General features: G+C 42.1%; 1 protein-coding gene across 19 annotated transcripts in view; it reads left to right on the top strand.

Annotated features, from left to right (window-relative positions):
- LOC308392882 (unconventional myosin-IXAa-like) overlaps positions 1 to 16,055 on the top strand; it is a 166,286-nt gene that overhangs the window by 78,197 nt on the left and 72,034 nt on the right. For 18 of the 19 annotated variants that reach the window (XM_080876188.1, XM_080876179.1, XM_080876192.1 and 15 more), the window contains exons 3-5: positions 9,848 to 9,942; positions 11,321 to 11,383; positions 14,542 to 14,641. In XM_080876188.1, the coding sequence (XP_080732314.1) occupies positions 9,848 to 9,942; positions 11,321 to 11,383; positions 14,542 to 14,641 (258 nt within the window). Of the gene's footprint in view, positions 1 to 6,352; positions 6,572 to 9,847; positions 9,943 to 11,320; positions 11,384 to 14,541; positions 14,642 to 16,055 lie in introns of those variants that run through there. The other variant, XM_080876186.1, reaches the window with a different exon arrangement.

Below are 16,055 nucleotides of genomic sequence, written 5' to 3'. Positions count from 1 at the left end.
CGGTCCCTTTAAGTCGATATTTTGTGACAGTAGAAGAAGAGTTAGACAGGAAGTTCATGTTTGCTTGCGATGCTGCTTCAAGATGGCTGCTCCACATTCGTGTCCTTCTTTGGGTGTTTGTTAAAGCATTGTCTGTAAGTACTCAATGGTAAAGCAACGAGGCATTCAAAGTGCTGTCTTTATGTGTGATGGACCACAGTTAGCAAGTTTTCTATGTGCTATTCATATGTAAATGAGATCGCCAGTTCATATGCTAATTAACGGTGCTAATCGTCATGTTAGCTCTTCGAATGCATTGTTAGATCATTGGCACATGTTGTTGTTAACAGTACAGATTATTAATGTACATTTCCACATATGTTTTATTGTTACAGTTTCACAAAATGAAAGAACCAGTAAACTTCTCAAGATCTCATCTATTGTCTGGAGTTCCTGGGTTCATGTTTAGCTGTGTGGATAGCTAGTCAGACTTCTAGCGAGGCCATTTACAGTGAAAAGACAGCACCACAGCAAACATCATAGCTACAGAAGCCACCGCGTGGAGCTACAACCATCCTATAAGCTAAGTAAAGTATACGGGCGGACACAATCAAAATACAACAAATCCAAAATGTCTGAAAGTAAATCCTCCAAAGCCGAGACAGAGTCAGTCCGTTCCCACAAACCACCATCAAGAGCAGGTTCGTCAGCTAGCATTGAACTGCTCAGAGCAAGAGCAAAGGCTGAAGCTGCCCAAACAAGAGCCTCATATACAAAGAAAGAAATAGAAATTAAAGTCGAGCAAGCACGCTTACAAGCTACTCTTGACGCGCTGAGAGCGGAACAAGAGAAGGAAGCTGCCATAGCAGAAGCTAATTCTTTAGAAGCTGGTCTACTTGAATTAGGCTTCGAAACACGCAGTGTAGCTTATGGGCCACCCCTATCTGAGAGCAAAGAAAAACGCACTGCGCAGTATGTTTTGGAACAAACAGCTATCAATGCAGCAGAATCAACAGCCCCAGTAAAAACTGAATACAAAGACCCTACACCCGCCTTTCAAGAAATTGCTATAAAAGAAGGAAACAAAGCAAACTGTGCTGCTACTCATAACGAACTGTACAAGCCCCCATCCACCAACTACAAAGAGTTTACACCTCTTGTTCAGACACCATATAAATCCAGTTATACTCAGGGCAATGAACATGCCCCGAGCCAACACACTTACGACCTCGCCAAATATCTAGCCCGCAGCCAGCTCATTACTACAGGCCTTACCAGCTTTGATGACCAACCCATGAGTTACTGGGCATGGAAATCATCTTTCAAAACCGCAATAGCAGGGTTAGACCTTTCACCAGGAGAAGAGCTGGATTTGCTGGTGCGCTACCTTGGTAAAGATTCAGCTAAACAAGCCAAACAAATGAGAGCTGTCAATATCAGATGCCCTGAAGTTGGTTTAGCTATGGCTTGGGACAGACTTGAAAAAATATATGGCTCCCCAGAAGCTGTAGAGCAAGCTCTCTTTCAAAAGGTCGACAGCTTCCCTAAAATCACACTTAAAGAGCCTTATAGACTCCGTGATCTTGCCGACCTAATGTTAGAGCTAGAGACAGCCAAGTTGGACGGTTACTTACCTGGCTTGACCTACTTAGACACATCAAGAGGGATCCAAGCGATAGTCGAAAAATTGCCGTACAATCTACAAGAAAGGTGGATGAATATTGGTTCAAGGTACAAGCACGATTATGGCGTCAGCTTTCCCCCCTTTACTGTGTTTGTCAACTTCATTCGCACTGAAGCCAGAACACGAACTGACCCTAGCTTCAGCGTCCACAGCCCTAACCAACCCATAACATCAGAACGAAGACACATGCACGAAAGGTTCTCCAAAGGACCCATATCTGTTCACAAAACTCAAGTACAGGACAAGGCAGATGCAGAAAAGTCTAAGTATGCTGTGAATCCAAATAAACAGTGCCCAATTCACAGCAAGCCTCATCCTCTGAAAAGGTGCAGAGGGTTCAGAGAGAAACCCTTGGAAGAGCGCAAACAGATCCTCAAAAAATTAAACGTCTGCTTTCGCTGCTGCTCATCTACTGACCATTTAGCCAAGAACTGTGAATCAGAAACCACGTGCACTGAGTGTGACAGCAAAAATCACATTTCTGCCCTCCACCCAGGTCCAGCACCATGGGAGTCTAAATCGCCCCCTTCCCCACAGCAAGGCGGGGAGAGAGACAAAGCAGACACCCAAGAAGTCACGTCTCGGTGTACTGAGGTGTGTGGGGAAGGAGTGAGCGCCAGAGAATGTTCAAAAATCACACTAGTGAATGTATACCCTGCTGGACACAGAGATCAAACAAAGAAAATGTATGCAATCTTGGACGATCAGAGCAATCGATCGCTGGCACGTTCCCAGTTCTTTGATGTTTTTCAGGTCCAAGGAGAGAGTCGCCCGTACATGTTAAAGACGTGTGCCGGACTCACAGGAGTATCAGGGAGAAGTGCTTCTGGCTTTATAGTAGAGTCAGTGAATGGAAAGGCAAGTCTTCCTCTGCCAACACTCCTCGAATGTAACGAAATTCCAGATAACCGCTCTGAGATACCAACTCCAGAAGCTGCCCAACACCACGCCCATCTACGACAGATTGCCAACTTGATCCCGCCATTAGACCCAAATGCTGACATACTACTACTGCTGGGACGAGACATGCTTCGAGTTCACAAAGTCCGGGAGCAGATAAACGGCCCAGACGACGCCCCATTTGCTCAGAGACTCGACATGGGTTGGGTCGTGGTAGGTGACATCTGTCTCGATGGAGTGCACAGACCCCCACACGTGAATAAGACTTTCATACTGGAGAATGGCCGTGCAAGCCATTTTCAGCCATGCAACGGTCAAATAACTGTTAAAGAGACATTTACCAAAGCTCCTGAGCGCAGTCACAGCCTCCCAAGCCTTCCTGTGTCAGGATGTAATGTGGACAGCATTGGTCAGCAGGTCTTCACACGAACAGCGGATGATCACAAACTTGCACCATCAGTTGAGGATATGCAGTTTCTCCAAATAATGGACTCAGAGTTCTATCAGGGCAGCGACAATAGCTGGGTTGGTCCTCTGCCTTTTCGATCGCCTCGACAACGGCTCCCGAACAACAGACAACTAGCCTACGATCGCCTTATGTCACTCCGGCGCACTCTTGAAAAACGACCTGAAATGAAAACACACTTTCTGGAGTTTATGGAGAACATGCTTACCAGAGGACATGCTGAAGTGGCACCAGCTCTCAGTCAGAACCAGGAATGCTGGTACCTCCCTTTGTTTGGGGTTTACCATCCAAAGAAACCCGCCAAAATTAGGGTCGTGTTCGACTCAAGCGCCCCACATGAAGGAGTCTCTCTCAACGACGTGTTGCTAACAGGCCCCGACCTCAACAACAGTCTTGTTGGGGTGCTCATAAGATTCAGAAAGGAGCAGGTGGCCATAACGGCGGACATTGAACATATGTTCCACTGTTTTGTTGTCAAAGAGAGCCACAGAGACTTTCTCCGCTTCTTGTGGTACAAAGATAACGACATGTCATCTGAAGTTATAGAGTATCGCATGCGAGTGCACATTTTTGGGAACAGTCCCTCCCCCTCTGTCGCCATATATGGGTTGAAGAAAGCAGCAGCGACTGGTGAGCTAGATTTTGGGATTGAGGTGCGGACATTCATTGAGCGAGATTTCTATGTCGATGACGCTCTCAAGTCATTTCCTACTGAAGAAAAGGCCATACAAGTTCTCCAACAAGCTCAACGGGCTCTTGCTTCTTCAAACCTCAGACTACACAAAGTAATCTCCAACCGCCCTACAGTCCTAGAAGCTTTCCCACCAGAGGACAGGGCAAAAAACATTGGAAACTTAGACCTGTGTGCTCAAGACTCGCCAGTGCAACGCAGTTTGGGGCTGCTGTGGAATGTTGACACAGACACCTTCACATTCAAAGTTGACAATGAGCAAAAGGCCTTCACACGTAGAGGTGTCCTCTCTACTGTCAACAGTCTCTACGACCCTCTGGGGTTTCTCGCTCCAATCACAATTCAAGGCAGACTGATTCTTAGAGAACTTACCAGCTTGACGGACGACTGGGATGCAGCACTCCCAGACAACATGAAGGCAGAGTGGAGCAATTGGAAGGACTCACTTCAAGATTTAGAAGATCTCCAAATACCACGCCCCTACACTTCTCTCTCTACATCTGGCGCCCAAACCAAAACACTTTGTGTATTCGCTGATGCATCCGTGAAAGCCATTGCAGCTGTCGCTTACATCAAACTGTCTACTTCGAACAAAACAGAAATCGGCTTTGTGTTTGGAAAAACAAAGCTAGCTCCTCAAGCCGGCCTCACAATTCCAAGACTAGAGTTATGTGCTGCAGTGCTTGCAGTTGAAGTTGCGGAGCTGATAGTAGCAGAAATAGACATCATGTTTGACGACATTGAGTACTACACTGACAGTAAAGTCGTGCTAGGCTACATCCACAATCAGTCACGAAGGTTTTATGTGTACGTGCATAACAGGGTCCAACGCATCCTCCAATCAACATGCTCCAACCAGTGGAGGCACGTTCCATCCGAACTCAACCCAGCAGATCATGGGTCCCGCTCCGTTGCAGCAGCGCAACTGAGCAGCACAACATGGTTTAAAGGGCCAGCCTTTCTCCTCAAACCGTCCGCACAGTCGCAATCTCCAGTCACGTTTGACCTTGTGGATCCCACTCTTGATACAGAAATACGTCCGCTGGTGACAACAAATCTGACACAAATCGCAAGGTCAACAGTAAGTTCATCCCATCTTGAGAGGTTTTCCAACTACAGTCCTCTCCTCAGAGCAGTTGCCCGCTTGACCCACATTGCTCGTTCCTTTGGTCGATCCAACCAAGCATCCAGCTGTCGTGGTTGGCATCTCTGTCAACCCACAGTGGAAGAATTGGAAAATGCGAAGGTCTGTATCATAAAGAGCGTTCAGAGTGAGTGCTACGAAAAGGAAATAAAGTGTATTCAGGAAGGGATCCCTATTCCCCCCTCAAGCAGTCTTTGGAAACTGCATCCTATTCTAGATAGCAATGGACTCTTAAGAGTTGGAGGCCGAATCATACAATCTGAACTGGGTATCGACACCACTCACCCTCTCATCATCCCTGCCCGACACCACTTGGGAACGCTCTTAATACGGCACTATCACGAGACTGTGAAACACCAAGGAAGACATTTCACGGAAGGTGCCATTAGAGCTGCAGGATTCTGGATGGTAGGAGCCAAAAGGGCTATCAGCACAGTGCTTTTTAAGTGTGTCACATGCAAGAAATTGAGAGGAAAAGCGGAATGTCAGCAAATGGGAAACTTACCATCTGAACGAATGCAAGTTGCACCCCCCTTCACATATGTGGGTGTAGACGTGTTCGGGCCATGGGACATTGTAACCCGGCGCACGAGAGGAGGACAAGCTAGCTCTAAAAGGTGGGCCGTGATGTTCTCATGTCTGTCAACAAGAGCAGTCCATATCGAGTTGATCGAATCAATGAGCACAGACAGCTTTATAAATGCTTTAAGGCGACTTTTTGCAATCAGAGGCCCAGCAAGACAACTAAGATCGGATTGCGGTACGAACTTTATCGGCGCCTCTCGGGAACTGAAAATGGACGGATCGAACATGTCAGTCAAGGATGTCGAAGGCTACTTAAGCAAACAAAACTGTTCATGGATCTTCAACCCACCTCATGCATCCCATATGGGCGGTGCCTGGGAGCGGATGATTGGGATTGCGAGGCGTATCCTCGACTCTATGTTACAGGACTGCAAAAGAACACTACTAACACATGAACTGTTTTCAACATTCATGGCAGAAGTCTGTGCCATCATGAATGCTCGCCCCCTGATTCCTGTGTCCACCGATCCTGAGTCACCCCTCATCCTCACGCCGTCGATGCTGCTCACGATGAAACCAGACTCAGCAGCGCCACCCCCTGGTGACTTTGGAAAGGGGATATTTCTGAAAGAACAATGGAGAAGAGTACAAGGTCTCGCTGACATGTTCTGGTCCAAATGGAGACGGGAATACCTTCATACTCTTCAGTTGCGACACAAATGGCAGGACAAGAAACAAAGTCTCAAGGAAGGAGACATCGTTCTGCTCAAAGACATTCAGGTGAAGAGGGGCGATTGGCCCATGTGTATCATAACCAAGACTTTCCCAGGGAACGATGGACTTGTCCGGAAAGTCGAAGTAACTACTTCGCACTCAGGCGATTAAGAAGACTTTCTGTCGTCCTGTAACAGAAGTGGTTTTGCTGCTGTCCCCCGAAAAGTTTAGTGACTGACAGTTTAATGTGGGATTGTTATAATCCCAGGCGGGGAGTGTTATGTTACTGCTTAGTTAATTTCATGTTTTAAATGTTAGTAAGTGCGCCGCCCTGCGGTCCCTTTAAGTCGATATTTTGTGACAGTAGAAGAAGAGTTAGACAGGAAGTTCATGTTTGCTTGCGATGCTGCTTCAAGATGGCTGCTCCACATTCGTGTCCTTCTTTGGGTGTTTGTTAAAGCATTGTCTGTAAGTACTCAATGGTAAAGCAACGAGGCATTCAAAGTGCTGTCTTTATGTGTGATGGACCACAGTTAGCAAGTTTTCTATGTGCTATTCATATGTAAATGAGATCGCCAGTTCATATGCTAATTAACGGTGCTAATCGTCATGTTAGCTCTTCGAATGCATTGTTAGATCATTGGCACATGTTGTTGTTAACAGTACAGATTATTAATGTACATTTCCACATATGTTTTATTGTTACAGTTTCACAAAATGAAAGAACCAGTAAACTTCTCAAGATCTCATCTATTGTCTGGAGTTCCTGGGTTCATGTTTAGCTGTGTGGATAGCTAGTCAGACTTCTAGCGAGGCCATTTACAACGCCAAAGAAGCCTGTCTAATTTTTGGTGCTTGATATTGAAATGAACTGACTTATATATTCAATCAAATAAATGCTTCTTGTATTTTGACAGCATCCGAAGAAAACAATGTGATAAAGTATGACTTAAGATATTTTAGTCCTCGCTTGTTCAACTGGTTGCATTAAACTAATTCCCCTCCTTTCACAGCATCTTTCCTTATCAGTCTTTGTTATCTGCCCGGCAACAACAGAGAGATTTTTAACTAAAGTAGGTCATCAGTACATAATATAACCAGTCAATATTTCAAACACTTAGAGTAAATCTTATATTATCCCTCTAATAATTTAACAGCTTTATTCATTTTTTGTTTTCCCTTCATAGGTGACAGTGGAAGCCTCTTTTTTTCTCATACCTGTGAAACTGTTGTTTAAATCCAGTTCGGAGTAAAACTAGGTCACAGTTTGCATTTGTATAAACATGACAGGAAGTTTTTAAGTCGCTGTTGGTTTCTAAAAAAGAAAATGAAGATTTCTCCTGTTTAGGTCCATCCATCCACCCCAGCCTCCTCCTTGTCAGGGATTGCCACCTTTCTTTTGCTATTGACTTAAAATGATTTTTAATTATTTATTTACTTTAAAATGTTCACAAATAGTTGCTGGTGCCTTATTTTACCTCAAATGCACAAGACTTAAATGTGCTTCATTTGAAGCAGACTAGTATCAAAATATCTAGTTTCCTTGTTTATATTTATAGCACTCTAATGATTAATACTGTACTGCTAATCTTTCTTTCCCGATAGAAACCCTTCATTTCTTAATAGGGCTTTTATTTTATATCATATGACTACTGTTGTGTCCCCTCCCCCGTGTTTGTTCATGTTTACCAGACCCCCTTCCTGTCTGACTTCAAATTGACTACCGGTTGAGGAAATACGGTTTGTTTGGGGGCTTTGTCCGAAACAGTACAGTGAAGACAGGAAATTAGAAAATAAGATAGCGGGGCATGGCGTGGCAACAAAGACTGTCTCTGTTTTATTTACTATTTATTAATAAATAGTCCAAATAAAGTTAAGGTTCTTCTTGATTAGCTTAGTTTTTTCCTTTTTTTCTGTCTCTGTTTTGCATCTGTTTTCTCGCTTCGTCTCCTCGCGTTCATACATTGAGCACACACTGATGCAGACACGAACATATAGACGCACACGCGCACAGACTAATCATAGCGTGTGTTTTCCTGTGCTGTGGTCGCAGCAGGCGTTGACCATGAAGCAGAGTTCAACAGTAAATCATCCAGACTGTGCCGCCCTGCTTATTAATCTCTTTCAAACATAAACAGAAAGCACACGCACAAACTGCGTGGGGCTTAGCACATGCATGCAAACAGATGTGCGACGGGCAAGTGTCCTTTTCACATACATCGTACCAGTGCATTTATCACTTCTTTTTGTTAATGATTGTGAGTGACAGTTTCTGTTAGGGCTGCTCACTTCAATCATTTCAGGAAGTGGATTTTCCCCCTTCAGACTTTAAACTGGAAGTATTTCCCACAGCAGAACGATTGAGGATGAAAGCTCTGTCATTATCATTCTGAATTGCAGTTTCGATTTACATTTCGGGAAATCAAAGGAGATCTCACTGCCAGTCCACTCTCCGCCTTTGCCTCCTTTTAGTTTTTTTTGGTAGTTACCATTGTGTGTCAACCACTGCAAGACTGGCACACATTAAAGACCAACAGGGGTCTAAAAGATGGATGTGCAGGGGAAGCTGTTGCTTGGTATGAAAGTGAAAGGCCTGGAAAAAGAACGACATCAACCTTACTTAAACCTTGTTTTGTTGCTTCTTTCTTCGGGCTGCTTTGTCCCGGTTGGCTCGCTGAATGTGTGTCAAGTTCTGTTTTTAAATGAATCATCACAGAGATCAAAGCCTGATTCTGGAGCAGGGTTTTACTTTTTATTAACCGTGTTATTCCTGAGCTGTAGTATTCACCCAGAAGCCACAATCAATTATCCGACGCCCACACCGTTCTCCCCCGCTCCCCTTCTCCCCCACCCTTTTACTCTGCTGGCTTTTATGAAGTAATTTATCATCGCTCCAAAATACTGATTGCATCAGCCGGAAAATTTACCGTTGCTACCACTTTATCCTCTCTGAAAAATCTTCTTATTTTCTGCCATATCTTTATCTGTGGGCTTGTTTCCTTCTTTTTTCTCTTTTCACTTAGTTTTCCCCATTTTTTTCTCTTTTCATCATGTCCTCTCTCACAAATGATCATCCCTTCTTCATACTCTTTTGGTCTTTTTTGTTTTGTTTTGTTTTATGTCTGAGCTCTGTCTTCTTTCTTGTCCCTCCCTTTCGTTTGTATCTCTGTGGTGCATTCCCTTTCCTTGTTGCCTCTCCTGTTGCCTCTCCTCTCCTCTGCCTAACTAACCAACCCAGCGAGGCCCATCAGACTGCTAATGAGAACCTGAATGAGTCCTCCAGGGGTCTCTAATGATAGTTTCTCTCTATGTGTGTGTGTGTGTGTGTGTTAGCAGAAATGCCCACAGACTCCCACAAGCAGTGACTGTGTCTGTTTTCAGTGTTGCAGTGTTTGCCTTCAGAGGAATTTGGCAGTTTAGTGCGTGACTGACGTGTCTGACTGTGAGTTTTAACTGCGTGTTTGTGTATTTGTGTGTGTGCCCCTTTTGCAGGCCCCTTCCTGTGCCTCATGGCCTCTGTTACAGTGCTGTGATTGGTAGCTTTCCCTTCATATGTCAACATATTTCAACATATTTTTTTTACTTTTCTTCAGAGCTGGTAGATATAACATCTACTGAAATCTGAATGCTAACCCTAACCTGTTGATACTTGGTTTATCTTACAGGTGTAAACTGTTAATCATAGCTTGCCAGCACCTTGTACCTGTGCGTGCTGATATGTAATCCTTTCTGTTTTCTCTTCAGGCCTTTGGGAATGCTAAGACGGCCCATAACAACAACTCCAGCCGCTTTGGGAAGTTCATCCAGGTCAACTATCAGGAGAGTGGCACAGTCAGGGGGTGAGAGATGCATGCTGACATATAAAACACATCTATAGAAGCCATATCTAGAGCTGGACCGATGTTATTTGCCAGTGTATCGGCATTTATGAGACAGAGGGCGCTCTGCAACTTAGCTGTTGGCAACATGTGCTTGGAACACCACAAACAAAACAACGAGCTGATCCGAGCAGAGTCGGGCAGTGCATCAAGCGATCCACGACTTTTGACAATAAAACAAGATTACATGTCCTCGCTGTTTAAAGGAAGCAGCCGAAAGTAGCTTATTGTCATATTGTGTTAATAAAGAGTCATAAATTACTACATGCATGAAATGTTAGTTAAAAGCTTTTTGTTTAAAACAAAAAAAAAATATTGGGCCATTTATATGATTTTAGAATCATAGGCTGCTGGGGGATTCCCATGATGCATTGAGCATTTCTTCTTCAATCACCTTTCTCACTCACCATGTGTTAATAGACATCTCTGCATCAAATCATTACTTGTTATTAATCTCTGGCTCTCTTCCACAGCATGTTTTTTATCCTGTTTTCCTTCTCTCACCCAAACCGATCACGGCAGGTGGCCCCGCCCCTCCCTGAGCCTGAGGAGGAGGTTTCTTCCTGTTAAAAGGGAGTTTTTCCTTCCGACTGTCGCCCAAGTGCTTGCTCATAGGGGGTCATATGATTTCTGGTTTTTTTCTCTGTATGTATTATTGTAGGGTCTACCTTACAATATAAAGCTCCTTGAGGCGAGTGTTGTAATTTGGCGCTGTATAAATAAAACTGAATTGAATTGAATAGAATCACCAAATATTGTTATCAGTCTTAAAAATCAATATATCGTTCCAGCTCTACTAGATACACATTTCATGTTGTTTTACTCGTTTTTTGTTTTTTTTTTTAATCAAAAATTTGTTTTGTTTTGTTTTCTTATTTTTGTCTGTCACTTTTGGTCAACAGCTTTTGTTTTTAAAGGTGTTATAAAAATGAATCTGACTTGAGAAATAATTTAATAACAGATATAATAGCAGAATAATGCCTACAATTTATGTATATTATTATTATTAACTTTATATATCTCTTAATATTGTGCTATGATTTATAAATATAAACATGTAAGTTACAAAAAACAACATTCAGCCATTATTGACGTGCGATTATGTAAATTCTCATTTGACAAACTATTAAAAACCACAATTCAGATAATTATACCTCTCACCTCTTCCTATTGTCTGCTAATCTGTTAAAACGCCCTGTTTAGGATGAGTATGGCAAAAAAAAGCACATTCAGTGTCCATGTGATATTGAAACATTGTTCATTTCTGATCATAATTACAGCAGCTTGTTCTTAAATTACTCTTGTGACTTAGTGCGGCTGCATTTATGTTTATTTCCAGCGCATACGTAGAGAAGTACCTGCTGGAGAAATCACGTCTGGTGTACCAGGAGCACAATGAGAGGTGAGTGCAGATCACATATTGTTTGTTTGTTTGTTTGTTTTTCTTCTTCTTTTTTTGCTGGATAAACCCATACAGACATCATTAGAAGATTTGTCATCTGCAGCACTTGGCTCACTTTCCACATTGTTTCATCAGTATGGATCGCTGTTTTATCACACCTAGAATGACTCAGCAGCAGCTCTCATGCTTTTGAATGTAAATAACATCTTGTTAATCAGAAAGAATCCAAGTCTTTGCTTTGTGTGGATTTAAAATCCATCAAAAATAATCTGTTTAACTTTGACTCCACCTTTAACGGAAATCCAATTTTTCCTGTGAACATTTCTAAAAGGTGAAAATAACGAACTTCAATAAGCGCAGCTAGAGGTGGTGCAGCCATAAATAATCTAAATATGATACATGAAACACTGAGACACTTCCACTTGCCGGAAAGCTAAGATCTTAAATGCGTATCTTTTCGCTCACATGCTCTTTGTCTAAGAAACTCAATGCTGAAATAGTCTTCATTTCCCCTGCAAGGATATATCAGGTGGCCATCTGACTGAAACCTCTGCCCTTTGTTTAACTCTCAGGTTTTCCTCTGAGTTTAGGCATTTATTGACACAGAATGGGACAAATACTGTGATACAGATTTCGAGATATTACATAAGGAGTCATATTTCCTGTCCAGTATAACAGTGTAAAACTGTCTATTTTTACTTTTTATACGTATAAACACACTCACATGTGTATGAAGAATTCATCTACCTGACGTTGGGCATATGCACGCACATGCACGTGTCTCCACCTGCACCCACATCCTATAAATAGCTTTACTTGTCTCAGGTAACACAGAGACACACCCTAACAGTTCATCATATTGCTCCCAGGTGACAGTAAAAAAAAAGCCACTGATCCCACCAGCATAATAGCTTCATGCGTGGGGAGGAGGGGAACTGTCCAACAGTCATCTAATCGCTCTAACCCTGACTGGTCTGGGCTTTTTGTTTCATCCTGATGACAGGCTCTGGCGGCCATATTGATAGGATAGAAACTAAAGTCAGGACCTCCCAGACGGTTCATCCTTGAACCACAGAGGTGGGGGAGAAGGATGATAAACTGCAAACTATCTTAAATCTTAAAGTCGGTTCAGTGGCAGGTTGCCTTTGTACGATCCCACCGGAGAGGAAAAAGCACTAGGGAGTGAACTAGCTGAACTTTCCAGGGATACTGTTGGGGCTTAATGACTCTGCAGAAACTACAAGGGAGGGGGCTTTACTGTATTCAAGAGCCGTCACGCAAATCCCAAGTGTGGATACTGTTTTTGCTTGTTGGTATTTTTTGTTATTGTTGTTATCTTATAAGTTGCCCCTGTTTTATGTTGTCTAACGCATTGAATGAGAGACCCCATTTTTCCCACATTATTTTCTTCTTCCTGCCGGTTAAATGCAGAACTGAATTTAAAATTCTTCTCCTCTCATACACAATCTTGAATAATCAGGCCTTTCTTCTGTGGAACCAGAAGATGATTTTGGAGACATGCACCCTGGAATCTTTCGTGTGGAATCACAAATGAACTTAAACTGAAGATTTAATACTTAATACAGTGTTCAGCTGATAGCCTCCCATTTATGTTTCACTGCTTCATTCAGGCATTCAAGTCATTGATTGGTGTATTTGAATGAGAGCCTGATGGATTACATAAGTTTTCTGGGCAAAGCCATGGTACCTTACCTACATGAACTCTGCTTTTCTGGTCTTACAAAAATAAAAGCCCAAAAAAGACTGAAAGCAGTCGATCACGAGGTTTGCTACTTGATACTGTATTCTGGTCAGCGGTTAGTGTGAAGAAAAACTCTGTGGCAAAAAAAAGGTTGTAAAACAGTTCTTTGTGGAAGGTCAGAAAGAATAATTTGGGGTTGAGTGCATTTGTTTCTTTTGTGTTTACGGTTGCGTTCAGGGCAAATGACGAGTAACCTTTGCCCTGTAACAGCTGGATTCATTAAGCAACTTTATCTGGATTCATCTGGATAACTCATTACTGCCAAGTCCATGTATTATTTACCAAACCTGTATATATGCAGTTCATGAAGCTCAGAGTAAAATATCGCAATACTTTGGAATCGGATGTAGAGATTATGTAATAGCATCTTTTATTTGAGAGGTGCGATGATAGAAAACGTGAGCTTACAGGTTGGGAGTCTTTAATATCCTCCGTGGGTTTTATAAGTTTCCACCACTCCATCAAACAGTAAGTGTCCCTCTGCAGAGAAGGGAAACTCGTTTCCAGCTGTAATAGAATTACCTCTCAGCGCACTGGCCAAAGCTCCAGCCTTTGTCACGGTTAATCACAACTCGTTACCTTGAGCCCACACACCACACTGCCGCTTTGTTTGTCTTGAAATGTGAGACCGCCGGGTCAGAGGGGTGACTTATCTGTTACATGTTGCAGGTTTGTTTTAAGAAATGTTCCGCAGATAACGCGAAAGGAGTCTCCTCCTCAGGGGCCGTTTCGGCACAGCGGGGAGATATGAAAGCTGCTGTCCTTAGTTCACATCTGAGGAAATTTAAAAGAAATTAATACAAGAAAAATAAATCTTTTTCTTTTTTTTCCTTCTTCACCGTCTAACTCAGGAGTATCAAACATAAGGCCCAGGGCTCGGAATCGGCCTGGCAAGAACTCCAATCCGGCCCACTGGATGCGTTTGGAAAATATAAAGGGGGGCATAAATTTTAGACTGTAATCAAGTAATAGATAAACACTTAAAACAAAGAAAAATTCTTGCTTCTTTTCAGTATTTACTACAGACATTTCTATTTTTGTACAACGTGTCCACAGTTAAATAATAATTAACAAAATCGTGCTGTTTTAAAACTACAGGACAGTCAGGCTTTTTCTGTAATTTTACACATATATTTCTTACAGTTTAAGCACATTTATATCAGCAGCAATTCTTTATCATGTACAAAAACTGACATATACAGTTGAAAAATCACTTCTTTTTCTCATACTGAGGTATCCAAGGGATTAAACGTACAGTTAAACTTCTTTACACTGACAGAAATGGGATTTTCTCCAGTCTGGCCCACTTAAGATCAAAGTGAGTTGGATGTGACCTACGAAAAATATAAAGAAGTTTGACATCAGTGCTCTAATGTGTTTCTGTGTGTTTCTGTAGGAACTACCATGTGTTTTACTACCTGTTGGCTGGAGCCAGTGAAGAGGAGAGGAAGGCCTTCCACCTGCTCAAACCTGAGGAATATCACTACCTCAACCAGGTCCGCACACAAAAACACACACGCCCAAACATAGATACAAATAGCAAAGTGGGTGCTGCTTTCTAGAAAAGCTTCACGTTATTCTATTATATTTTATTATCTGGCAAGTCATTCAAATCCAGTTTCTGTCTGTTAAAATATGAATCGATTAAAGCTCCAGCAGCACTTGAAATGTGAAGAAACAGCTTTATTAATTTGACTGATAAGCTTTGGATAAAGGCCTCAATTTGGTTCATCACCAAACAGGTTACAGTGAACATTTTAAACAGCTTACGTAAAACAACCAATCATATATGTCCAACTTAGACAGTCATCAGTGAGGCACGAATAAGGATGGAGTGAGCACGTGCTTGTGGTTTAATGCACATCATTGCCAATGGAAACCAACACTGGTTTTAGAATATCTCATTGCCTGCTATATTCAGTTTACATGTAGTAAATAGTATGTAGTGTGATCAGTAAAATGTGTGATCTTATATTAAAATAATAATATAACTGATGGCATTTTGGGAAAAAATTAAAAGACTTTTTTTTTTAAATTACACATAAACAGCCCATCAAAATGATACAACTATGAAATATAAATATCTAACATGAACATCAAGTAACCTTCCTCACTTAAGGCAGGATTATCCACAAATCCTAATTTACCGTAGCCTAATGCAGTACTATAGCACTATAGACAGAAATATGTCTGTAGACTTTGTCAGGATGTATTTATTATCAGATATAATCAGATATATCCGGACCTCTAATTTAAAACAACAAAAATTCAGATATAAACAATTTCCAGATGAGATAATGAGTTACAAATGAAGACACAATCATTATAGCAGGGATGGAAAGCTTGAGTCTACAAAGATTTTAAACTGATAGCATGTTAACCGATGCACATCAAAGCCTTTTTTTAAAAGATGTAGGGCAAAAAAATGCTAATTTTATGTAAATGATTCATAAAAAAAAGCAAATATTCATCCCAAATGAAAACCGGGTTAAGTTATTATTGATTAGTAAAGCTGAAAAATCTCTGCTGGATCTTATTTACTCACTTAACTCAACTGGGACACATACATATCTTTGACTGCCAGAAATTCAACTCTTTTTCTCACATGTATGTGCGGCCGAGTGTGCATACATGCCTGGTCACATGCCAAAAGCCCCCCCCCCCCCCCCCCCCCCGTGTGTATCTTTTGCAGTACATCTGTGTGTTTTGGCAGCTGATGTGTGAGGATTCATATTCCCTCATGCCATGAAGGTAGCACACTGGAAAGATGAAAAAAAGATTCTCTCTCCTCATCTGCCCAAAAAATAAAATTTTTCTCCCCCGTTCTCTTTAATCTCCCCAACAACAACAGCAACAACAACCCCCTCTTGTTAGCTGCCAGCTTACTTTGCAGCTCTGTTTCCATGGCAA

The sequence above is a fragment of the Rhamphochromis sp. 'chilingali' genome (assembly GCF_963969265.1).
Source record: "Rhamphochromis sp. 'chilingali' genome assembly, chromosome: 2".
Classification (NCBI taxonomy): Eukaryota; Metazoa; Chordata; class Actinopteri; order Cichliformes; family Cichlidae; genus Rhamphochromis; species Rhamphochromis sp. 'chilingali'.
The sequence above is the reverse complement of the archived record's forward strand: the minus strand, read 5'-3'. Positions and strand labels throughout refer to the sequence as shown.